General features: G+C 47.7%; 1 protein-coding gene across 1 annotated transcript; it reads right to left on the bottom strand.

Annotated features, from left to right (window-relative positions):
• Positions 1–1,046: 1,046 nt before the first annotated feature.
• SRI (sorcin) lies at positions 1,047–25,798 on the bottom strand. Its single transcript, XM_088459607.1, has 8 exons — positions 25,625–25,798; positions 8,659–8,736; positions 7,328–7,397; positions 5,283–5,326; positions 4,243–4,390; positions 2,820–2,933; positions 1,888–1,946; positions 1,047–1,237 (listed from the first exon to the last, which is right to left on the bottom strand). Exons 1-8 carry the CDS (start codon positions 25,664–25,666, stop codon positions 1,211–1,213), a joined length of 582 nt encoding a protein of 193 aa, XP_088315733.1. The 5' UTR covers positions 25,667–25,798; the 3' UTR covers positions 1,047–1,210.

The raw sequence follows: 25,798 nt of genomic DNA, 5'->3' as shown, positions 1-25,798 counted from the left end.
TGTGTGTCACACATTAGGCACCTTAATACCCAATTTAGCATCATTGAAATACCACAGCCTACCCTCATTTTGTTGCTGACCATGTGCATCCCTTTATGGCCAGTTTTCCCCATCTCCCAAATGGCTGCTTCCAGCAGGATAACGCACCATGTCACAAAGCACATGAACACAACAAGTTCAGGGTACTCCAACAGCCTCCACAGTCACTAGATTTCAATCTAATAGATAAAAAACTTTGGGATGTGGTGGGGCTGGGGATTTGCAGCACGAATGTGCAGCTGACAAATCTGCAGCAATTGTGTGACGACACCAGGTCAGCACGTACCAGAATCCCTGAAGAAAGTCTCCAGCACCATGTTGAGCCTGTGCCACAAAGAATTCTGTGGGTAAAAATGAAGAGGGGTGGGGGGGGGGGGGGGGGGGAATTGTCATATACAGTACTAGAAAGGTGTACCAGGAAATGGTCAGTTTGAGTTTGCCTTTCTTATTATATAGCCCTGAGGAAAGGAGGTTTGTCATACTGGAACAGCTGAATACGATTTTGTATTCACATGCTGAAACCAAAGCCCCTTGTGCCATACTTTTTGTTCATATGTATGGAGTGTACAATCCTACTTATTGGAATGTGCACTGGGGCAATTGCGTATGGTTTAGTGGGAGTAATAGGAGTTGTGTGCAGTGTAATGGTGATGTAGAAGTCGAGACTAGTAATATTATTTGTTGTGTAGATAAACAGAATAATAATAGCACTCACTCAAATACAAGCAATGGGAAAGAGTCGAACCAACTGAAGATCCATAGAATGAAGTTTTCTTCTTTATTATGATAGCAATGACATGGCAATATGACCCAACAATGTTATTGCAGCCTCACTGAAGACTTTCCTGCGAGAGCCCCTGAGGAAAGTCTACACAGAGTCTGAAACATTGTAGTAAAGTCATATTGCCATGCAATTGCTCGCCCAATAAAGAACAGAACTTAATTATTTTCGTGTATGTGCACACACACACAAACTCTATACTTAAGCAAAAAGACTAAAGCGGAAGCTCTTTGTACATTCTGCATTTATTGATTTATATATATATAAAAATCATTACAAAATACACACAAGCTGTTACATTTCAACAAGCACTTCAGTTCCAGGGAAAAAAAAAAATAAGATATGGCGCTGTTTACAGGCTAAATGCAGTAATTCTCCGTCCCTCGTGTTTCAGACGCTGATCGCGTTCAGTATGAACTGAAACAAAACCAACACGAGATGAATTTAATATACAATAGTCAATATTTCTGTAAGAAAAAGCAGCTATTAAATATTGCCCATTAATGAAACAACCCTACGCCATAAACTCACAGCGCAATACAGCTTCCCAGTTTCAGGTAGAGACATTTACTTTGCAATATGTTCCGGCAGGTTAGACACAGAGAGAGCGGGCTGGCTGGCGATAAGTGGACAAACCCATTTATAGTGCAAATGTCATTTACAGTAAAGCTAAAAGTCTTCATTATTTTAAAATCCGCAATGCATGGATCCTACATCTAACTATTGGTTACATACACGCTCGTGCATCTCATATCAGGCAGATTTTCTATGTGTGGAGCGTCAGGTGTATGCCGACCTCCTGTCTAGGCTCCACCCACAGCGGCTAGACCCAAACCCATTCTCATCAGGTTTTAACAAAGTAGCGCACGATCATTAATTTCAAGCTTGCAGCTCAAACCCAGTATTTACCAAGGGTTCTTTCTGCAAACCTGGAGTAAATGTGATGAATTATTCCTACTGTACAAAGTCCAACGCCACCATCATGTACACTCATAGCCTGCATGACAATATGAAATCTCCCTTTCCAACATTTCAGCAACAATACATTTGGTCGTCGTCTTACTCACATCATCATATTGGAAACTCACTATCCCCTGCTGGGCTGCATCTCTTCTCCTGAACATATCTGCAAATGGACAATCGCACAGATTATAGCTGGGTAGACACCTCAGCGATGTAACGATTTCTCGCATCGCCATACACACTGCACGAGCAGACGTACGACAAAATGATATATAAACGTTACAGGTTTAATGTAATAACACCACATCGTCCAATCTGATGAGCAGATGCGACCACCCAATTCATCAAACAATGATTTGGGGGGTACACACTATCCGATAGCCATTGATGATCGCAAGATCGTCCAGTACATCGTTTAGTGTGTACCCAGGGCCTGATTCTGACCCGCTCGCGAGCGCTGTACGCTCGCAAGCGGGTCGATGGTGCCGAAGTGCGCATGCGTACGAAGGAGGGAGCTCCGTCGTGCGCATGGGCGAGACCCGGCGAGCGATGGGGAAGCCGTCACTCGGGGTCTCGCACCAAAGGGGGCGTGCTGTCGATGGTGAGTGACAGCACGCCCCCTTTGGTGGGCGTGCCGGAGGCGTGGCTGCCAGGACGGAGGCTTTCCTATGGGAACGCCTACCGTCTGGGTCCGGCCCCACTGACATCACTGGTGATGTCAGTGGGAGTGATTTTGGCTCTGATAGAGCCAAAATCACTCCATGGCTTGCGGCAGCGAGACCCTACCGCAGGGTCTCGTCGCAAGCCCGATGGTCGCGATGGTCTTGACCATCGCAACCATCATCATGGACGCTCGCTATAGCTGTGGGTGGTAACCCACAGCTATGCGAGCGTCCAAGAGGCCGCTCCAAATTGGAGGTAAGAGGGCCCTGATTCAGAGCGAACGCTCTGGTCAGAGATCAGGCCTCCAGTTCAAGGACGATATAAAACAATCAACCAGAGAACCTCACTTTGTTTAAACTACACACCAACATACCTGTAAGGGCTCGGAGCTTCACACAGCAAGCAACGTAATCATCAAAGGTTATTCGCCCGTGGGTGCTGTATCTTCGTACAATCACATTAAGTGCTTGTGGGCTTAGTCGATACCCTAAAACATATTAGGCAAAAAATAAATAAATGCATTTGCCATTATTGGCTCTCACAAAGCCAACTTTTCATTGTCCCCAAGACCCAATTGCCTCATATAAAGACAGTAAGAAAATAAAAAACAAAAACATCAAAAGTTAGAGACTTCACATGGGCGTCTTTTGTACCAACTTTGATTCTTGGTGTGAAAATAGTTATCGCATAATTTTCTACTTTCCTCCTGTAAGAGGAAATCACCAGATGGTCAATATGATTAGTAATAAACTATGGTCCAAGCGTAGTAGACTAATGCTGGGCATACACTGCCAGATAAAATGCCTGCCAGACCGACAGACATTTTATCTGGCAGCCTGCCAGCCGCAGATGTCCACGGCATACACTGAGATTTCTCACAGTGTATTAGCCCTGACATCTGCGCTCCGCCCCCGGGGGATGAGACATTTCCCTGTTCCTTCCATGGGAACACAGGAAATGTCTGGCTGTCAGCCGCGGCTGGGCATACACTGCCCGATGCGGCCGACAGTTTACCTCTAAATATCGCATCGGACAGGCATGCTGGACAACCTGGCATGCCCGACCGAGCAATATTTAACTCTCGGTCACCCGCACACATGCTACAATTATCGGGGAGACCCGCGGATATCGGGCGGATCGCCCCGATAATTGTAGCATGTATGGCCAGCTTAAGTTGAGGGCTGAAGTCAGATTTAAATTTAGCAGCTGGATTTAAAGTGACGATTATATATAAAAAATAAAAACCAACCAATTTCTACTTTGAATTTATCGACTAAATCGCTTAAAATCTCGCTGTTGCCTGCAACTCGCAGCATTACATTTGGGCTTACGTATGTGAAACCCAGTAATCACCGAAATCAGAAAAAAAAGGTAAAAATGTACTTGCCCTGGGCACTGCATTCAGTAAAACTTTTGTTTGAACCCAGTTTCAGGAAGTAAAAACCTCGCTTTGAAACACATGTAGAAGTATCAGACAAGTAGAAGAATTTCCTGTTTTGTTGCAAAACCCTTTCGACTATACTGTGGCCGCCATGGAAACGGTGGAGAAATGACAGTGACCGTGAGCTCAGTCTCTACAACAGGAGCCACCTACAGTATGTTATGACAGCAGTATTGTTCTCGCCTAGCACATTTTATTCTCAGGGCTACCACACCCCGCATACTCGAAGGCAGCACTCCTGCTGCGTGCCACAGCCTCGTCAATGTTTCCTTGCATATCTATAGACTGAACATGAATAATGGCTGCCCCCACTATACAAAATGATATATAGAGGGCTGCCCTCTCTCATACTCACCCATAGTCACCAGGGCTCGCTGTAGCTCCACCCCATCAACGGATCCACTCCTGTCAGCATCAAATGACATGAAGTTTTGCCTCCATCCATTTAACACCATTCCCAGTTCTTTAAACTCATTAAATCCCATCTTGCCCGACATGTCCCTCTTAACAAAGAGTGTCAAGGAAATCACCTACATAGCATCATTCACCAGGCACCAACATATAGTGAGAATGGAGTCAAGTGAGCCCAATGTTGCAATTCAGTTATTTTAGGGCGCCCATTAAATCAATCGAGCCCAATTCGACAGGGTTTAGCCACACAAAGCGGCTAAGCCAGTCTAAAGTCCTGGTTAGGGCGCCCAAAACCAGGACTTATCGCACACTTCTGTTCGCCACCTCAGGAGGGTGAGCAAAAAAGCTGGCGCTGAATAAAGCAACAATTGAAATGCTCCGTCGGGCGCCCAGTAGACAGAGCAGTCGGCACTAGCAATTGAAACGCCCCCAAAAAGTCAACAATAACTATGTTGATATTCATGTCGACAGTGATGTTACCACTGTTAAAAGGCAACGGTTCGAGAGGTGAAATGGAGACATTAGGATTAGGCAGCAGGTGGAGGTTAGGGTTAGAGGTAGCGGAAAAATACTAACTGGAACGCCAGAGAACCAGAGCTCTGACCCAGAAGTGACTGTCGCAAGACTCGAGACCCAGAAGGTCCCGCTGGAGCTACTAGGAGAACGCAGGTTACCGCTGGGACACCAAGACGAAACGTCAACATTCTAATATGTAGACGATTCATCGTTGTCTACATGATGTCAACATTTCGTAACCAACCCCAAATCATTTCAGGTTGTAGTACACACATTCCCCTAAGATGGCGATAAGATGTTCCACAATGCGTTGTGTAATGCCAGTGAGTAGAATACAATAAGTATTTTAATACGAACAATAATCATGTTATATTAGATGATCCGTCTTATTAAAATTAAGCGGTCTGTAGTATAGTGTGTATATTATACATGCATACACATATATAAAAAAATTATGACAAAAGATACATCCAACATGGCGATCATAAGTCTGCAGGTTTCCAAGTTAAAGGCTGTAAGAAAAAAAGAAAAAAACAAAACAGGTTAATGAATTGCAATAGTCAGTGTCAACCATAAAGGCCATACATTTAACATGAAATCATTCCTCATTTATAACTAGAACATATCTGCACTAGGTCTACAAATGCTCAGTTTGTCAGTGGCAGATTGTAATCAGCATAAAGACCCTAAGCTTCTGTGGGAATGCGTAGTGACCGTGTGAGCTGCCAGACCCGCAGACGTACTCGCTAGTCAACAAATGGCGCAAATCGCTGCTGCATTTCATCGCTAATTTAAACATTTATTTTTAGGTGCGCAGGTGTCGCTGGAACAATGGATCCAACCTCATTTTACCAGTGAAAAATATATTTAAAATTATTTACTTAAAATAAAAAATTCAATCCTACATACAGTTAAAAATAAAGAGACAGGTTTAAGAGGTTCAGTACATGAGGTCTGGGAGTGCCTCGATCTGTCCAGGTTATACCCAATAACCTCATATAGTAACTGAAAATACACAATTTTGGGACAAGGATAGAAGGCGCTAATTCGTACGGTCAGCTGCCAACGTGCATGGAAAAAAAAAGTTTATTTCAAAACAAGTTGGCGACTGGTGATAGGAGAGGAGCTCATCCAGAATTCTGCTGCAGGGAAGCCGGAATGAGGTTCCAGAGCCTCCATCTTTATTTATCTACATACACCTGGTAAGCCTCCACCTTTTATCTGAGCAACACTATTTGCCATTTATAGGTTGAATTTTAATGAGGATTTGTCAATAAATTGTGTTTGACAACACCTCCATTTTTCTATATATTGTGAAACATTCATGATCCATTGTGAATGAAAGTATCTCTGAACACGAACGGAGACCGACCCCTGAATTCAATGGAAAGTGCTTTTTCTTATTATTACATATTTTCTCATTACCTCTGAAGATTATTATTTTCTTATCACTGTTCCAAGGGTGATCACCACCACTCATACCCGACTGTAGGAGCACCTTCTACCTGGCATTTTATTGGAGATATATATATATTCCTACTATATAGTAGCAAAGAGGGCTCTTTGTCATGTTGTGATATAAAGAACATGACTTATTCCCTGGAGCAAAGAACAGACAGGGGTAAAGCTGTTGCTGTTCCCTGCTGCACCACATGGGTTTGATTGTTTCATTATTCTTTACAAAGGTCTTGTAGTCTTGCCCCCAAATCAATACCCAAATAGTTAGTTACAAAACCGATTAGGAACAATTTGAGAGATGTACTAAGCTCTGAAAAGTGATAAACTGCAGAGTGAAAAACCACCAGCCAATCAGCTCCCAACTGTCATGTTACAGGCTGTGTTTGAAAAATGACAGTTAGGAGCTGATTGGCTGGTGGTTTATCACTTTTCAGAGCTTAGTACATCTGGCCCTCTAATCCCTTTCATCTCACCAGCTATATTCTGCATTATATACACCTCACACGTATTACATGTTCCCTTAAAGGACAATTCCTCAATTCAAAATTAAATCACTTTTAAAGGTGGTGTCACACAAGTACATTTTATACTCCTATGCTTTTGCATTCTGTTTATTATTAATGAGGAGGTCACTCGTTTGAAAAGGATTTGGTTTTGCCTAGATGATGTCACACACAGCAGATTCTCTGTTACAATGCTAAAAGCAATGTTTAGCCAGGCCAGCAGCAAAACCACTCACTCAAAATAGTGCAAAGCTTTTTCCCCAATCTATTGTTCAGTTTAAACGCTGACATTCAACAGCTCGTGCAGTAATCACTAGAGAACAGGAACTAGCAGTTGTAATGTGTTTAAACAATAGTCCCAAGTCTCCGCCTTAGCAAATACACACCAAGCTTAAAGCCTATACAAATCTATAAAACCAGAAGTTGCTTGTTTTATAAAACATGGTCTGTAATCCACATGTACAGCAAAAAGCACGGACACCAAGTAATAATAATATGGTAACGAAACGGGTGTCATTTTAGACTGCTGGACCACCACCATTAAACACTTACGCTTATATCCGCCTGACATGCCGGCTTGTGTGAGACATCTCTGCAGCTCTTCCGAGTCTATCTGACCATCCTTTAATGAAGGAACAATTATCACAGCATGTTTTACAGCAACACGTGTAATTGTACAATTATTTGTAGGGTTCCTTGCAAAACGACAACGTACTACTCCCCGCCTTAAATTGATATTTAAACTATGAATAGATCTACCAAGGAAACCTTTTTTTCAAAAGTTTTAGGGTTGCAAGGAGTTTTATTAAGTCCGCACCCAGAGAAAGATAGGATGTGGACTGACTGAAGCGAGATTGTTTTGCAAATGAATAATGCGGACGAGATTTTAAGTCACTCAGTGCTACGCAATGGATGAAATGTGCCGTTCTGGGACGACAAATCACGTCTGCCGGCATTGCATGTTTTCCGTCGTACCTCCATGTCGGCACTACCGTAAATGGCCAATTTGTGCGCAGCCGAACATCGCTGCTTTAAATTTAATTCACCTCAAAAAGTATAACGTGTAATCTGGCCACGCGCAGCCGACCTTGGCTCTCCGGTCACCGAGCAATAAGGGGAAGTTGGCTGAAATGTAATGCATTTTCCAACATGCACTTTAAATGGGATGTAGTTACTATGCCTACAGCCGGGATGGCGTCTCGAGATAATCCCGACGCTGGAATCCCGATCGTAAGTATAGCGGGCCGGATAGGTCATAGCCGCAGGGTGGTGGGTGGGTTCGGTTTAGACGCCACCAGGGGGGGGTACTGGGTTTGAGGGTGGTTTGGTTAGGGTTAGGTCCAGGCACTAATGCAGAAACAGTGGGTTAGGGAGGGAAAGGGGGGAGGGTTACCATACTTACTGGACCCCTGTCGGGATACTAAGCATCGGGATGCCGCTGTCGGTATATTGACAGCAGGCTTCCCGAATGCCAGTATTTCGTACCCAACTCCTATAAACAACTAGTGTGGGCCATCATTGGACCAATTCCCCAATGCCAATCCCATCCGTCGATTTGTCGGGGTGGTGGTGGTTTCCGTAAAATACAGCATGTTAGAAATCCATGACTCGCCGATTCCAATAATTTCTGGGTTGGAATTGCTGAAAGTGAGGAATTTCTAACAGGTTGGATTTTGCTGATACTCTGACCAAGGCATCGGGAGAACGGCGAATTGGCCAGATACAATCCTGATGTATAGGCCTCAGTCAACTTTTATCCATTTCCTGATATTGCAGCATTTGGTCAGCTTTACGGACATCTCTCAGTACGCATTTAGGTAAAATGTTATATCAGAAGAGATTACTGAAGGCATCAGCTACTTCTGACAAAGGACTCAACCCACCTGGCCGGCAATCGCTGCAAAATAGCCATACATGGGATCTTGCTGCTGGAACGCAGGACCTCCGGGTGCTCCGCCATACTGCAAGGAAACAAACGGGTGTGAATGAAATTATATATATATATTATCTCCTTTATTTGACATTACTATCCAGAGTGCCAAACTTCTTCTTGGCGGTATAGTTGGAGATATGAAATACATACACACCCTCCCACCGGTGCCTAATAAGGATATCTCCTCTACGCCCTGCGTCCACCAAAGAAGGTGGTAAGGACGAAATCACATCCTGCTTAATGAAATAAGTAAAAATCTCAGTATAAATGACCACATAAAGTGAACATTAGTTTACACAACACTCAAAAATAAAAAAAGTTTGGAGCCAAATGTAAAATCAGCATTATCTCCCCCACGCCTAGATCAGTATAGCTGTCACATGGAGGGAACAAGCAGTCTCTAAGCTTGCAAATACCTGCAATAAGGGCACAGACAAAACTTACTGTGCAGTTCAAAGAGCACCTGAAAAAAGCAAGCAATTACGGGCAGGCTTGCGCAATACAGTGCAGCAATTATGTCCTACAGAGAAGACACAAGGCCACTTACTGCAATCAGGCAGTGACACGCAGCACTGCGTCTGCACAATCTACTCTGCTGGAAGAAATGGTCAACGTAAGCAAGAGACATCCACTACCAGACGGGGCAGAGACTGCAGGTTATACAGCGCGCGCTACAGCTATGTGTAACAATATACACTGTGTACAGCATTATTATTAATTAACCTTTGTTTATATAGAACCGACACATTAAGCTGCACTCTACAGAGAATGTTTAATCATTCACACCAGTCCCTGCACCAGTGAAGCTTACATTCCATAGTTAAAAAAAAAAATAATATGAGATATGGCAAGAACTTACCCTTGTTATCTCTATTTCTACGAAGTCCATAGGGTTCCACAGGATACCTTGGGGTATAGGTGTGACGTCAGTCGCAGGGCACCAAAGAGTTAAGCTTTCAGCCTCCCAGGATGCACTAGGTCCCCCTCCTATACCCCGCCCCCGGGCCAAGGCACCTCAGTTAGTTACCAAGCCATAGGCCGGAGGAGGAGAAGGAAGAGAGAGAACAAAGATCTGGACACATACAAGAATCACATTCTCACCAGAGGGAGACGGAAAACCGGTGACCAGAGCAAAGCCCATCTGCAGCACAGGTGCGACAGGGCGGGAGTCCTGTGGAACCCTATGGACTTCGTAGAAATAGAGATAACAAGGGTAAGTTCTTACCATATCTCATATTTTCTACTTCAGGGTCCATAGGGTATCCACAGGATACCTTGGGGATGTCCCAAAGCAGTATCCTTTAAGGGTGGGGACGCTCCTGTGCAGAAAGGAGAATCCGCCGCCCGAAGGAAGCATCCTGAGAGGCGAAGGTGTCAAACCTGTAATACCTCACGAAGGTATGGACAGAAGACCACGTAGCAGCCTTGCAGATCTGAACTGCCGAGGCACCACGTCGAGCTGCCCACGAAGGACCCACAGACCTAGTGGAATGAGCCTTCAGAGAAGGAGGGACCGGTAGGCCTTCATGAAGATAAGCTTCAGAAATAGCCATACGGATCCAGGCTGCCAAAGTTTGCTTTGAAGCAGGCCAACCCTTTTTACGGAAGCCAAAGAGGACAAACAAAGCGTCCGACTTCCTAAACGAAGAAGTGCGGTCAACATACGTCCTTAAGGCCCGCACAACATCCAAAGAGGCCTCACCCACGGAAAGACCCGGTGAGTTAAAGGCCGGAACAACTATTTCCTCGTTAATATGAAACTGGGAAACAACTTTGGGAAGAAACTCGGGCCGAGTGCGGAGCACTGCCCTGTTCCCATAAAAAACCAAGAAAGGGGGTCTACAAGAAAGAGCCCCTAACTCAGAAACACGTCTGGCCGAAGCAATGGCCAGAAGGAAAACAGTCTTAGCTGTTAGCCATTTAAGATCCACTGAGCCCAGTGGTTCAAACGGCGGTCCTTGGAGAGCCCTCAGGACCACAGCCAAATCCCAAGGCGCCACAGGTGGAACAACGGGCGGCTGAATGCGGAGAACACCCTGCATAAAGGTGCGCACATCCGGGATTGTAGCAATCCTACGGTGAAACCAGACAGATAGGGCCGAAACCTGTACCTTCAAAGAAGCAAGGCGAAGCCCATGATCTAGTCCCGCTTGCAGGAAGGCGAGAATCCGAGACAGACGAAACTCCCGCGGTGCATAACCTCTCGGTCGACACCACTGGAAGAACGTATGCCACACGCGATGGTATATCCTCGCGGAAGACGGTTTCCGAGCTCGCAACATGGTACGCACCACAGAGCTGGAAAACCCCCGGGACCTCAGCATGGCCGTCTCAACAGCCACGCCGTCAAAGACAGCCGAGTCAGGTCCGGGTGAAGGCAAGGACCCTGAGACAGAAGGTCCGGTCGTAGCGGCAACCGCAGAGGAATGTCCACGGACAGACCCTGAAGGTCTGAGAACCAGTGCTGTCTGGGCCACGCGGGAGCTATCAACAGGAGCGTCCCTCCTTCCTGTTTGAATTTCCGGATTACCCGTGGAAGAAGGGAGACCGGAGGGAACAGGTATGCGAACCGGAACGTCCACCGGACGGACAGAGCATCCACCAGAGACGCCCCTTCGTCTCTTGTGCGAGACCCGTACACCGGCAACTTGTTGTTGTGCCGGGACGCCATGAGGTCGATTTCTGGAAGACCCCACCTGTCCACCAGTAGTTGAAAAACGTCCGGGTGCAGGGACCATTCCCCCGGATGAACGTCCTGGCGACTTAGAAAGTCCGCCTCCCAATTGAGCACTCCCGGGATGAAGACCGCTGATATGGTCGGAAGATTGCGCACCGCCCAAACCAGGATCCGAGAGACCTCTACGAGAGCCGCCCGACTGAGAGTTCCTCCTTGCCTGTTTATGTAGGCCACGGTGGTAGCGTTGTCCGACTGGACCTGCACCGGGCGACCCTGGAGAAACCGCTGTGCCTGCTGGAGAGCATTGAAGACCGCACGGAGTTCCAAGATATTTATTGGAAGCTCCGCTTCTGTCGGCGTCCACCTGCCCTGGAACAAGTGTGGACCCGAAACTGCTCCCCAGCCCCGAAGACTGGCGTCCGTTGTCAACAGGACCCAATTTGGAACCCAGAACGGACGTCCCTTGTTGAGGTGGGTCGTCTGTAACCACCACGTAAGGGACAGGCGAACCTCCTGGGTGAGCACAATCGTCTGGGACTTCAGAGACTGAGTCAGCCCGTTCCACTTGGACAGGATCAGGTGCTGCAGAGGTCTGGAGTGAAACTGGGCGTATTCCACCATGTCGAACACCGACACCATGGAGCCCAGTAACCTCATCGCCGAGTGTAAGGACACCCGGCGGCTGTGCAGACAACTGCGCACCCTTGACTGTAAAGCAGAGATCTTGTCCTCCGTCACGAAGATCCTTTGCTGTCCCGAGTCCAATAAGGCTCCAAGATGCAGAATCCTCCGAGACGGGATTAGAGTGGACTTCTGCCAGTTGATTAGCCAGCCGTGCCGTTGCAGCAGTGCAATGGTCAGGTCCAAGTGGCGTAACAGGAGCTCTGGAGATCCTGCCACCAATAACAGGTCGTCCAAATACGGCAACATGCGGACTCCCTGCAGCCGCAGAGAAGCCGCCATGACCGCCATCACCTTGGTGAAAACACGTGGTGCTGTTGCCAGGCCAAAAGGTAACGCCCGAAACTGGAAGTGGTCGCTGCTGATTGCGAACCTGAGGAACTGTTGATGGCGCCAAAGAATAGGGACATGCAGGTAAGCGTCCTGTATGTCCAATGACACCAAGTAGTCCCCAGGTTCCAGCGCCAGAATGATGGACCGTAGGGTCTCCATCTGAAACTTCGGGACCCGCAAAGACTTGTTGAGTGCTTTGAGGTTGAGAATCGGACGATATGACCCATTGGGTTTCTGTACCAAAAATAGATTTGAATAGAAACCCTGGCCCCTCTGGGAGAATGGAACCGCCACTATAACTCCAGCCTGGAGCATAGTGTGCAATACCTTCCGCAGCTCCGTAGCCTTGTTCCGGTCTGATGGGAGACCCGTGGTGAAGAAGCGAGCCGGGGGTCTGTGCCGGAAGGAGAGGGCGTATCCGTGAGAAACCACCTCCAGAACCCAAGTGTCTGTCGTAGTGGTCGACCAACACTGGGCGAACTGTAGCAGGCGGCCTCCCACCCTGGGATCCCCCAAAGGGAGGCCCGGACCGTCAGGCCGCAGGCTTGTCATCTGGCTTGGGGGCCGGACGTCTGGTACTCCATGCCTGCTTCCGGGGCTTGACCGATTTCTTAGGGCCAGCCTGTCGAGGAAACGACTGTGGTTTGGGCCTGCCCTGGGCCCTAGATGACCGAAAGGACGATGGTCCCGAACCAGAAGGAGCAGCGGCCGACGGGAGACAGGCAGATTTGGCTGCCGCCAGCGTGGCCACAATCTTATCCAGATCCGGACCGAAGAGAACTTCTCCGGTAAACGGCAACGCTTCCAGACCTTTCTTGGAATCTGCGTCCGCCTTCCAGGATCGCAGCCACAAGGTGCGACGAGCAGCTACCGCTGCTGAAGAAATTCTAGACACCAGAGTACTAATGTCTAGAGCCGCCTCGTTGATGTAGGTGGCCGAATCACGGAGATTGCCAATCAACTCCGCCTGATCGGCCGGACAGTCGGATTCAAAAGAAGCCTCTAATGAATCCGCCCAGCGCTCCATCGCTCTGGCAACCCAGCAAATGGCCATAGCCGGCCGTGCTGCCCCCCCTGCAAGGGAATAAGCGGACTTCAGGCAGATTTCTACCTTGCGGTCCGTAGCATCCTTAAGGGAGGACATGGATGGCATCGGCAATGTGGCACTACGGACAAGACGGGTCACGTGAGAATCCACCTGTGGAGGGGATTCCCACTTCGCAAAATAATTATCCGCGAACGGATAAGCCACCGCCAGGCGTCTCTGCGGCTGGTATCTTTTGCCAGGTTGTTTCCACGCCTCCTCTAAATGGTCCACCAACTGACCCGAAAGAGGAAAGACTGTGGCATCGCCCTTCACATCTTTGAAAAAGGCATACTTAGATTTAGCCGCTGGGGGAACTTCGTCCTCAATCACCAAGGCTGTGCGGACCGCCCGAATAAGTCCAGGAATATATACTTTGGACTTAGCATCAGCGTCCTTAGTATGGAGAGGTTCCTGATCGTAAGGATCTAGAATCTCCCCATCATCAGACGTCCCTTCGTCATCCTCATAAGGAGCGGACAGAGACGCCACCGGCCGTTTATGAGGCCGCATCACAGACTCCCCTTGCAACACATCCGACAAGTGCTGTACAGAACTCGTCAGGGAGTTAACCCACGCTGGCTCCTGAGAACCCGGGAGCGGGGAAATAGGGAGACTGTGGGGTACCACCAATTGTCGTGGGAACCCCTGCATGGGTGACGACACCACAGACTGCTGGGACAAACCCATCGGAGTAAACGCGGGCTGCGGAGCTAACTGGCCCACTAAAGCTGTTAACGCCTGAGCGAAACAAGCCCAGGGCGGCTCCTGTACCGGTGCTGTAACCGTAATAGGCCGCGCCATGGACAAACACTGCCGGCAAAGGCCCTCCGCGCTACCCTCCCCCTCCGCTAACGGTACTTTGCACGTGGTACACTGTAGCCGGAGGGGAAAATCACTTTCAGACATGATGGCACCACGTATGTGACCTCTCTCACCAATTAAGTATTAAATAGGCGAGAGACCACCCTGCAGCACCGCACCGCAAGGGCTTTAGCAGAAAGAACAGGGACAGTAATAAAGCTGACAGTTTAGATGAAGAAAAGATTACAGGCAGCAGTGCTAGCACAGTCACATACAATGCAGAGAAATAACAATTCCTGCACTAACAGCGCTGATCACTCAACTACACAGACACAGGGCCTGGTAGGACACAGCGCTGCATACACAGACCTGACCACAGCGGAGGAGAGGTATGCGGGGGGACCCAGACCACGATGCTTCCGTCCAGCGCTTCCAGCAGCGTTCACCATGCGTTCTGGAGAAGATGGCCGCCGAGGAGCAGAGAGGAGGCTGGCCTGGGGGAGGAGCGCTGCCACAGGACCAGTCGGCAGCATGCAGAGAGGGCTGTGTGCAGCGGGGGAGGCGCCGGCTGTGAGACAGGGAAGGCGCGCTCCCCTGGCATGCATTTAACCCCTGGGACGCCGCAGCGCTACCGCTCTGCTGCGGTCCGCTGTCCCAGGGGGTAGTGGAAGCGCAGGTTGGTCGCCTGGCTCCACGCTGCAGCCAGTCCCCAGGGAGCCCCCTGCCTGGGGACTTAGGACCATGTGATCAGCGGGGACCCACCGCGGGACCCCGCTGCTTACCTCTGTCCCCCTTGAATCCGGCCATGGTCCGGAGCATCTGGGGTCACCGCTAGCTGTGACCCCAGACGCCCACCAGCATCCCCGGATCAGTACCGGCGTTCTGGTACCGGCGGGGTGTAGGGAAGACAGCATGGACGTCAGGACTGACTGTCCATGCTGTACATCCAGTTGTGCAGCCACAGCTGCATGAAGAATAAGCTTCAGGGGCTCTTCTAGCCCCCACTCCAACAGGTGCACCCGACTCCGGCCGGGCACCAAACTAAACTGAGGTGCCTTGGCCCGGGGGCGGGGTATAGGAGGGGGACCTAGTGCATCCTGGGAGGCTGAAAGCTTAACTCTTTGGTGCCCTGCGACTGACGTCACACCTATACCCCAAGGTATCCTGTGGATACCCTATGGACCCTGAAGTAGAAATATATATATAAGTGTACTGGTAAATTATTTTTTTTCACTATTTTGATGTGAACGTTTTAACATTTAGGGGGGAGCTCATTTGCATTTTGGCCAGCGATAATTAATGGGCACCTGACAGAGCAATTCAGTTGTTTTGGGCGTCCACAAATTAGAGTACCCAAAAGCACCGGGCACGCAAGCCAATTTAATTGCTCCATCGTGCAAGCATTAGTTAAGGTGCCCAAAAAAATAAAAATTGATTTCCCCTGTTAGAATCATTTAAATGAAAAAGCATTTTCATTTACATCATAATATTATTATTAGCGTTCACTCTAGCTCCAGCGACAGGCAGGGCGCTAGAGAGGGCACTTCCGCATGCACCCGAAAATGGGGCGTGGCCATTGAAAAGGGGGCATGTCTATAAGACGCGTCACCTTTTCGTCACTCTTGGGGGTGTGCCCGGAACTTACGGACACGCCGGGCAGCCCCCAAGCGCTGCTGACAGGTAGAATAGAAGTCGGGCGCATGCGCCCAGCGTCTATTCAGCAGCGATGACCAGGTCACCACACATTTCCCCACCCGCAGGACACTGCGATCCGCAGGTGAAGACGGCACCCGCAGGCTGTCTTAGCGGTGCGCTGCGCGGTGAGGGCAGGGCGCTTTTTGCCCTCCAGAAGGAGGTCAGGGCGCAGCGCCCTGCTATAACAGCCTAGCGGGAATGCTAATTATAATAGTATATTTATACAGTACCACTAATTACGCAGATCTGTACAAGTAGTATTCGTCATTCTCATCCCATTAGAGGTTACATCTCTAGATGGCATCCGGATTAAATATCGCCAGTGTCTAAATAGGTCGACTGGGACAAATGGTTGACACGTTTTTTCAAAATTTTTAAGGTTAGGGCAGAGATTCTCAAACGCGGTCTTCAAGGCCCCCCAACAGTTCAGGTTTTAGAGATATCCATGGTTGAGCACAGCTGACTTAATTAGTACCTCAGTCAATTTGATTTAACCACCTCTGTTCAACCATGGAAATCTCTCCAACCTGAACTGTTGGGGAGCCTTGAGGACCGCATTTGGGAACCTCTGGGTTAAGGCCCCCATACATCAGCAATTAATTGCAGCAATCGTGCAATTTGCAATCGATTGTGTATAAAAATCTTTCCCAATCGATTGTGGCAATTCTGCAATCGATTGGGAAAGTTTTATACACAATCGATTGCAAATTGCACGATCGCTGCAATCAATTGCTGATGTATGGGGGCCTTCAGGGATATGCTATGGAAAGGGATGGTTAGGTTTAGGCACTAGAGGAAGCATTATGGTTAGATTGCAGGAGGGGAGGTTAGGGTTAGGCACTAGGAGGAGGCTTAGGTACTAGGGGAAGGTTTGGGTCAGAGTAAAGATTAGGCTTAAATGACAAAAAACACAACAACTTGCGTCGACCTATTGTCCATGTCAACCTCTTGTCCGCCTACCATCTGGTGTCGATCTGTTGGAGTATATATCCAGACACTGTCGAGCTTCTATACCACACCCAATCTAAATTGCCTAAAATGCAAGCATGTCACACACACACACGGTAGCAATGCTAACCACTGTGTTGCTCTTTATTGCATAAACCACGCAAAAAAAAATAGACCAGTATGTCAGGTTTCTTCTGTATCTTGAATGTGCAGAAAACTTAAGGGGAAGGTTCATAATAACTTTTATATACTGTGTACTCCGTTATCAGTGTTGGCTCTTGCTTTCCTTTTCTATGAGTCAGCGTTGGGGGATTAGTAATGCACACACCTGTGTATATTAGTGCTGAGACGTTAGTGGTGGTTACCAACACACCTCAACGACAATAACGGTGAAGAGTACAGCAGCTCATTTATCAATAGCACTCACATCCCAGCAACAGAATAGAAGCCATCCCCAGTACGCTTTATATCACCTGCAAACATTTGTTTATAGCAACCAGTATAATGTGCACTATCATCTTTTCCTTTACTAGAGCAGCTAGGCATTTTTATTGAGCGTTAATGTAAAGATGAAAATTTTATTTTATTTAAATTTTATGTCATTTTATTTTCTTATTCTTCAGTTTATTTCTATTTGTATTATGTGTTGTTTATTTTGTTTAATTGAGTAATCGATGATTTATAATGTATGTACTCTAATATCTGAACAAACCTATTCGTTGTAAGCTATGTAGAAAATGAAGGAGTATTGTTTCATTGTCACCATCACTAGCTTTATTTTTATGCCCTATGTAATAACTGTTTCATTGGGTCTAACTGTATCTGATTTTGTACATGTATTATCGCATTGTAAGAAATGTTTATGTTTTTTGTGCATTGCTTCAATAAAAGATATATTAAAAAAAAAAAAAAAGATGGCCGTCCAGTCTACAATCTGATTGGCCGTTTGGTCATTTATGTACAAATTTGTCGTGGAAAAATAATCTGCAGCATTAAATAAAAATATTATTATTATAGATAAATAAAATATATAGTTCGCCTATTTCCGTAGGACCTTTGCACACCTATATATTCTCTGAAAATGAACCATTAGGTAGCTTAGCTTACAATTTCCCTTCTAATGTTATATGAATACAGACCATGATTTGCATCATGTTCCATTCTGAACCCGGCCCTGATCTTCTCAAGACAATGACGTCCCCTCACACAGATCACTGCACACAAGGAATGAATGAGAAATGTACCCCTCAATCCACCATTCATCAGTAATCGCGGTTAGCAAAAACCCCTCACTTTAGAAAATTGGGGTCCTACTCCACTGTTTCTGGGTCCCATCACATTTTATGGAGGTTGATGGCAGGCAGCAATTGCAACAATGCTGGGGGCACGTATCAGTTGGGGTAGAGGGGGTTAAGGGCAAGTAACAGCTGGGATAGAGCTAGGGGTAAAGGCAGGAAGAAGATGGGGTAGTGCTGGGGGAAAAGGGGAGTAAGGGCAGGTAGGGCGCAAGAGCAAACAGCAGTTGCGATAGTGCTGGGGGGGCAAGGAGGGGACAAGGGGCAGGCAGTGCTGGGGGTAGGGTGGAGGCAAGGGTAAATAACTGCTGGTGCAGTACTGGGGGGCAAGGAGGGGGTTACTGCATTTCACTGGCATTAGACAGAAGGGTCCCACCACACAATGGCAGCACCCTGGCACTGCACAAACGTGTTTCAGCAAACATTGGCACTGCACAGAAGGTTCCTAAGCAAACACTGTCACTGGAAGCACCCTGGCACCACACAGAAGGACCCCACCACACAGAAGGGTCACAAAACACAATGTCACCACCACACACTGGTACTACACTAGCAGCACCCTGTCGCCAAACAGAAGGGTCCCAACACATAGTGACATCGCAAAGAAGGCTCCCGCTACACAGTGGGAGCACCCTGGCACCACACAGAAATCTCCCCACCACACAAACTGACAACTCAGGGAAGACTTCATAAGCACCGGGCAGCGGCTACTCACCGTTCAGGTGCCCCTTCTTGGAGCCCATGATCTTGGCAGACTATATTGGACACAGTTGGGGTCTGTAGATCGGCCCAGGAGAACACTGGATCCGGAGTCACTTGCCAGAAGCCACACACCTCAGCATGGAGGGCCGGGACACAGTGTCACATGTCAGCCAGTGCTGCCCGCCGTAGGCGCGCAGGGTGTCAGGGAACAGGAGGGAGGACTCGGAGCTACAGAGATCTTGAGTAGAGAGAGCACAGCAGCGTCACGTGACAGGGAGGCGGAGGATCAGATGCCGATTGAAGGAGACGGCGCTGCCGCCTGTGGTGATTGGTGGGGGAGCGGCTTAGGATGTCATTGGCCTGGCTGCTGTGGCGCGCACACAGCGCTTCCTGCAGGGCCCCAGTCATTTTAAAAAACGGAGTCCTTCATAGTCTGTAACGCGTAAATACGTGCTATAGCGCGTATTTTGCGATCACTGTTCATACTGCTTCCCGCTTAGGCCATGGGGACTGAATGGCCTGAATTAGTGGTCAATTTTAATTGACATACCTAAAAGTTAATGTCTATAGCTGGTGTTACACTTACTTAAGAGGGGAATACATCACAATAATTAAACACTGTTGAGAACTATCATACAAGTGAAGCTAACAGGTACTTTCCTTACAGGCATGTTTGTTTGATAGTAAGCATATAATGGATGGTCACATATGGGGAGACCTCATTGGACAATTTGTCCACTGTGGGGTAAATTCAATTGTAAGTGCGCTGGGCGTCTGCCTAATGGGCATCTATCGGAGCAATTCAATTGTTGCTCTGATAAGACGCCCATTAGCTGCAGTCATATTTTATTTGTAGTTCCTAAACATTTGCAGAGCCACGGGTTACCCAAGCCTGACATAAGAAGAATATAGAATATAAGAAGCTTATTGAATTCTTTTGGCCAGAACAGAAACATGGAGTTCATTACTTCATATTAAATGAATGGCCAGGATATACCATGACCATCAGTGGTAGGTGCAGTCCTTCCACCAGACAAAGGGCCTGATTCAGACCCACTCGCGAGCGGCTGTCCGCTCGCAAGTGGGTCGATGTTCTGCACTGAGCATGCGCACGACGGAGGGAGCTCCGTCGTGCGCATGCGCCAGACACGACGAGCGAAGGACTTTCCTTCGCTCGTTGTGTCTGATCAAAGGGGGCGTGCTGTCGATGTTGATTGACAGCACGTCCCCTTTGGTGGGCGTGCCTCCCTGACTGGGGCGTTCCTAAGGGAACGCCTACCGTCAGAAGCCGGCCCACTGACATCACTAGTGATGTCAGTGGGAGTGATTTTGGCTCTGATAGAGCCAAAATCACTCCGGGCCTTGCGGTTGAAAACCTCAACCGCAGGCTCCGGCTCACAGTTTTGATGGTCGCGATGGTCAAGACCATCGCGGCCATCAAACTGCACGGTCGTATAGGCTGTGGGTGGTGACCCACAGCTATACGAGCGTCCAGGAGGACGCTCCATAGTTATGGAGGACGGCCCTCATTCAGAGCGTGCGCTCTGCTCAGAGCGTACGGCTCTGAATGAGGGCCAAAATGCATTGGCTGTGCCCTCCTCTTGCAGCACATTAGGGGATAACAGTTTTGGGGAGGCCGATTTACCAAACCTTCTACAGAGATGTAGTGGAGGTGTGGACCATAGCAACCAATCAAGCTCTACCTGTAATTTTATAGACTGTACTAGATCAGTGGTTCTCAAACTCTGTCCTCAGGACCCCACGCAGGTCACGTTTTCCAGGTCATTCAGCAGGTGCACAGGTGTATTCATTACTCACTGACACATTTTAAAAGGTCACAGGTGGTTATAATTATTTCACTTGATTCTGTGAAGAGACCTGGAAAACATGCACTGTGTGGGGTCCTGAGGACAGAGGCCCTGATTCAGAGCCGGACACTCTGACAGAGCGCTAGCTCTGAATCAGGGCCGTCCTTGTTTAGAGCAGACTCCTGGCCGCTCGCATAGCTGTGGGTGACCACCCACAGCTATAGCAAGCGGGCAGGAAGATGGTTGCGATGGTCAAGACCATCGGGCTTGCGACGAGACCCTTGTGGTAGGGTCTCATTGCGGCAAGCCCCAGAGTGCTTTCGGCTCTAACAGAGCCGAAAGCACTCCCACCGACATCACTTGTGATATCAGTGGGGCCGGCCCCAGACGGTAGGCGTTCCATGGGAACGCCTCCGTCTGGGCAGACACGCCCCTGGCCCGCCCATCAAAGGGGGCGTGCTGTCACTCAACATCGACAGCACGCCCCCTTTGCTGCGAGACCCGGAGCGACGGCTTGGCCGTCACTATCCGAGTCTCGCGCATGCGCACGACGGAGCCGGCTCCGTCGTGCGCATGTGCACTGGGCCACCATCGACCCGCTTGCGAGCGCATAGCGCTCGCGAGCGGATCTGAATCAGGCCCAGAGTTTGAGAACCTGTGTACTAGATGAATGAGCTACATTCTGATTTGTTGGTAAGAGCCATACATCTACTAATACTCTTTAGAAAGTTTGCTAGAGCTCACCATTTGTGTAGACAGTTTAAGGATGCAGGCATTTAATGGTGCGGCATTTTGATGGATGTTAAACTCTGCCAGGTAACCCAAGCCACATATGATAAGAGCATGCCATAAAACCAAAAGGACCTACCCAAAATCGAAGTCCGGGAAATACCTAATGCTTAACTAGTCGACAAGATATAGCAGTACAAAGGTCACAAATATAAAGTAATTCAACATATAGGTTGCAGATTTTATTTTCTTTATTTATTGCTGGATGTTTAAGATAATGCGACCACAACAAAGTAATCATTAGCCACCCAAAATTTCGAGCCTGTCCAATGAAAAGCACAACCACGGCAGCCCCACGACAGTCACTCACTAGGCAAACTTGGAACAAGAATGACCAAACCACCACAACCTGACTGTAGTAGCGGTGCCCAACTTTAGAGAGTAAAAAGGCCTACGTGCTGAATTTATGTTCCACTCAGGGAGGAAGAAATGAGCTCTATCTATACATAATATTATCAAATAAAATCCCCAATAGGCGTCTGTCTGTGTGTTGGGGCTAATCTCGAGAACCACTGGACGGATTTTGATGCAGTTTCCACTATTCTATAGAGCATTTGTCGAGAAAACTTTAGGTGTATGAAACAATAATGTATGACAACAGGGATCCGAGCAGTGACGATTTTAGTGAAGTAAGTCAATGAAGAAAGGGACGTAGAGTGCTTTCTTGGCACACAACGAATGACTTTATTTTATACCATGTAGAGCAGTGTTGGCTAACCTTGACACTCCAGCTGTTATGGAACTACATAACCCAGCATGCACTGCTACAGTTTTGCTATTAGGGCATGCTAAAACTGTGGCAGGGCATGCTGGGATATATAGTTCCACAACAGCTGGAGTGTCAAGGTTAGCCAACACTGATGTAGAGAATGATACGAATTACCCGGTTTCTCCAAAAAATTGATGTAAGCCATGTTTACTGATACAAAATTACAGTTTTTCCTTTTTTTACGGTTCCCATTTCATTTATGTGAAAAACAACAGTTTCATTTCAAACTAGTCCAATTCCCGGTAAGAGGCTGCTTTGGCATGACAATAAAGCACAGGCACTTAGGGGTCTATTCATTATGTTAAGTATCGGGGTCTGAATGGAACCTGATAATTAACATACTAACACGCTGCAAGTGCCGGGGAAATTCATCATTGCTCCGGTACGGAAACAGCGGATCCAAAAATCAGCTGTCTCCCCGAAGTGGCTTCGCTGCTTCTTTCGGAGCAGTGCAACTTAGTTAGAGTTCATGCAGGCGCATAAAGCTCCGGCGTCTGGCAAAAGGAGCCAGACACGGGTGGAGGGATCCAAAAAGGACCTTCTTTGCAACCCGGGACTCTACCCATAGGGAAGGAGCGGGGGTGGGCTGCGAGCGGGGGCAAACTCCATCTGAAGATGGCGAATGGTCCCGCAGTCGAGCTCAGAAAATATTGTATTTTCAGAGCTTGATGAATTTCAGTCCCCATATTAGTGTATGGGGACAGCGGGCCACATTGCAAGTGAAACGTAAGCAGGAGGTATCTGTGATACTAGTGTATGGAGACAGCGGGCCACATCGGAAGTGAAAGGTAAGCAGGAGGTATCTGTGATACTAGTGTAAGGGGACAGCGGGCCACATCGGAAGTGAAAGGTAAGCAGGAGGTATCTGTGATACTACTGTATGGGGACAGCGGGCCACATCGGAAGTGAAAGGTAAGCAGGAGGTATCTGTGATACTAGTGTATGGGGACAGCGGGTCACATTGCAAGTGAAAGGTAAGCAGGAGGTATCTGTGATACTAGTGTATGGGGACAGCGGGTCACATCGGAAGTGAAAGGTAAGCAGGAGGTATCTGTGATACTAGTGTATGGGGACAGCGGGTCACATTGCAAGTGAAACGTAAGCAGGAGGTATCTGTGATACTAGTGTATGGGGACAGCGGGTCACATCGGAAGTGAAAGGTAAGCAGGAGGTATCTGTGATACTAGTGTATGGGGACAGCGGGTCACATCGGAAGTGAAAGGTAAGCAGGCGGTATCTGTGACATCTCCTGACTTACCTTTTTGATGAATGGACCAGAAACTTAAATTCTACAAAAGCAGGTGAACATTTTCATTTTAACCTGCTTTTGTAGAAATTTAGAGATAATGAATAGACCCCTAAATGTGGCTGGAGTTGACCTAAGGGTTTTGCTCATGGACAACTTTACAAGGCCCTTTTGCGTGTCACGTCAAAACGAATTCTTATTGTGTTGATGTCAGGAGGGAAAATGACTAATGCATCTCCGTAAATTCAAAATTGCTCCAGTGCGGAGCTGGGACAAGTCACTAGTCTGGTGTAAAGGGAAATGCTGAAAACAAAACATGAACTAAACTTTGTTTTAATGAATCCTTTATTTTTAAACCTTTAAATGACTGTCCTTGTTCACCTATATATCGATTTATCCAGGGGTATATTTACTAAGCCTTGGATGGAGATAAAATACCAACTTATTTAAGCTCCTGTCATTTTTAGAACACAGCCTGTGACATGGCAATTAGGAGCTGATTGGCTGTTACTTTATCACCATCCAAGGCTTAGTACATAGCCTCTTCATCAGTCCCTTAAAAGTGAACATTATTGATAGAAAAAAGGAAATTGCAATAGTTTTGATCTTCTATCTATTTAAGGTTGTGTATACATCTCTAAAGTCACGTACTACTACCTGGCTAAGGAAGTGAAACTATTACAAGTACTACACCAACAGTAGGAAGCATTGCCTAAGCGTCTCCACTTACAACATAGTGACTGGCCCCACGAGTGACCAGATAAAACAATCATGTACTGGACTGCATAGTAATATAGTGCACAGTTTCTGAAATCCGATCCTCATGGAACTCTAATGGCCCGTACACACGGGACGATCAGACAACGATCAGATATCGTTGTCTCATCGTCCTGCATGTTCGATATCGAACATCCAGCACATGCGTTAACCACCTCCAACGATCGTTGATCGCGGGTCCCTACAGTAAACAGGCTAACCTGGTCAATATTGACCAGGTAGGTCTGCATGAACAGGCGATAGTCGATATCGGCCACCCGTGCATCGATGGAGGTGGCTAAAAAAAAAAAATCATATCATTATCGTTTATATCGTCCTTTTTATCTGACAGTGTGTATGCACCATAACAGTGCATGTTTTCCAGATCAGCTAGCTAGAATTGACTAACAGATTAATAGGTGGTGCTAATTATTCTGGAGAAGACCTTGAGAACAAGCACTGTTAAGCTGGGTACACACTAAACAATGTGTTTGGCCAGCGATGTCAACAATCCCAGCGCCGACATAGTGCGGTCCGTACACACTGGGCGATCTGGTGTCCGACCGCCCGATATGCCAGCCCACCCGCATAGCACTGCATGGGATCGCCAGCCGCATCGCTTGATCTTACATGCAGTACATAAGATCAGGCCATGAGGCCGACAACCCCACGGGAGCGCGAGCACTACAGTACACGATGTAGCGCTTACACACTAGACATTTTTAACGATTTGTCATTATTATGTATCAGAATCAGCCAAATTGTTAAAGATATCGTGTAGTGGCCTTTAGGGCTCCATGAGGACCGATTTTGAAAATCACTGATATAGTACAAAAAAAAAAAACTCTGGATTGTAGACCTGGGCTATGCATAACCAAGGGATAGCCTAGACAGGTTTAAAGGGCACTACCGTCAGTTAAATACAACAAAATCATTTAATAGTAAAAAATAAAGCAATCAAAATAGATATTTTTTTTTTACAATTTAATGCACGACAATTGCACGGACCTTAGCAGGTATTCTGAATAAAATGCACTCTGAAGGGTGCATATAGCAAATATTACCATAACAATGGGGGTAAAAACAAAACCTGGTGTAAGGGAATGAAGAAACCCTCCCCCTGCATCTTAGCAGCAGCACACTAATGGATGTACAGGAGGACAGCCTAGTTACAGTCCCCTGGGACCTGCAAGAAGCAGCCCATTGCAGAACGCAGATGACTGCACAGCAATCCCGGTACTTAAACTGCACCCATAAATACACCTCCTATGTCCACCTAGCATCCCAACATTACCGGCGCCCCGGGGTCTCCGTGTGCAGATGACTTACCCCAGCCTGATAGTAGCCCCCTCCAGCTCCTGGATAAGCCATTGCTGCAGTGAGTGATCAGAATGTGCACAATGAGAATGAGGATCCGGCCGGTGACCTCACTCTGGTAACTAGTAACGCTAAGCCCCGCCTACTCCTCCCTTGCACTGAGAGGTGGGCGGGGGCCGCATCCGG

Source organism: Taudactylus pleione, unplaced genomic scaffold (assembly GCF_031769625.1).
Source record: "Taudactylus pleione unplaced genomic scaffold, aTauple2 ptg000916l, whole genome shotgun sequence".
Lineage (NCBI taxonomy): Eukaryota > Metazoa > Chordata > Amphibia > Anura > Myobatrachidae > Taudactylus > Taudactylus pleione.
Note: the sequence above shows the minus strand (reverse complement) of the source record. Positions and strands in the feature narration are given on the sequence as shown.

Coding starts and splice junctions, on each gene's coding strand:
- SRI (XM_088459607.1), bottom strand. CDS start 25,666: ATGGCTTATCCAGGAGCTGGAGGGGGCTACTATCAGGCTGGG. Junction 8,737..25,624: donor GGGGCTACTATCAGGCTGGG/GTAAGTCATCTG, acceptor GTTTCCTTGCAG/TATGGCGGAGCACCCGGAGG. Junction 1,947..2,819: donor GAAGCTCCGAGCCCTTACAG/GTATGTTGGTGT, acceptor GTCCATTTGCAG/ATATGTTCAGGAGAAGAGAT.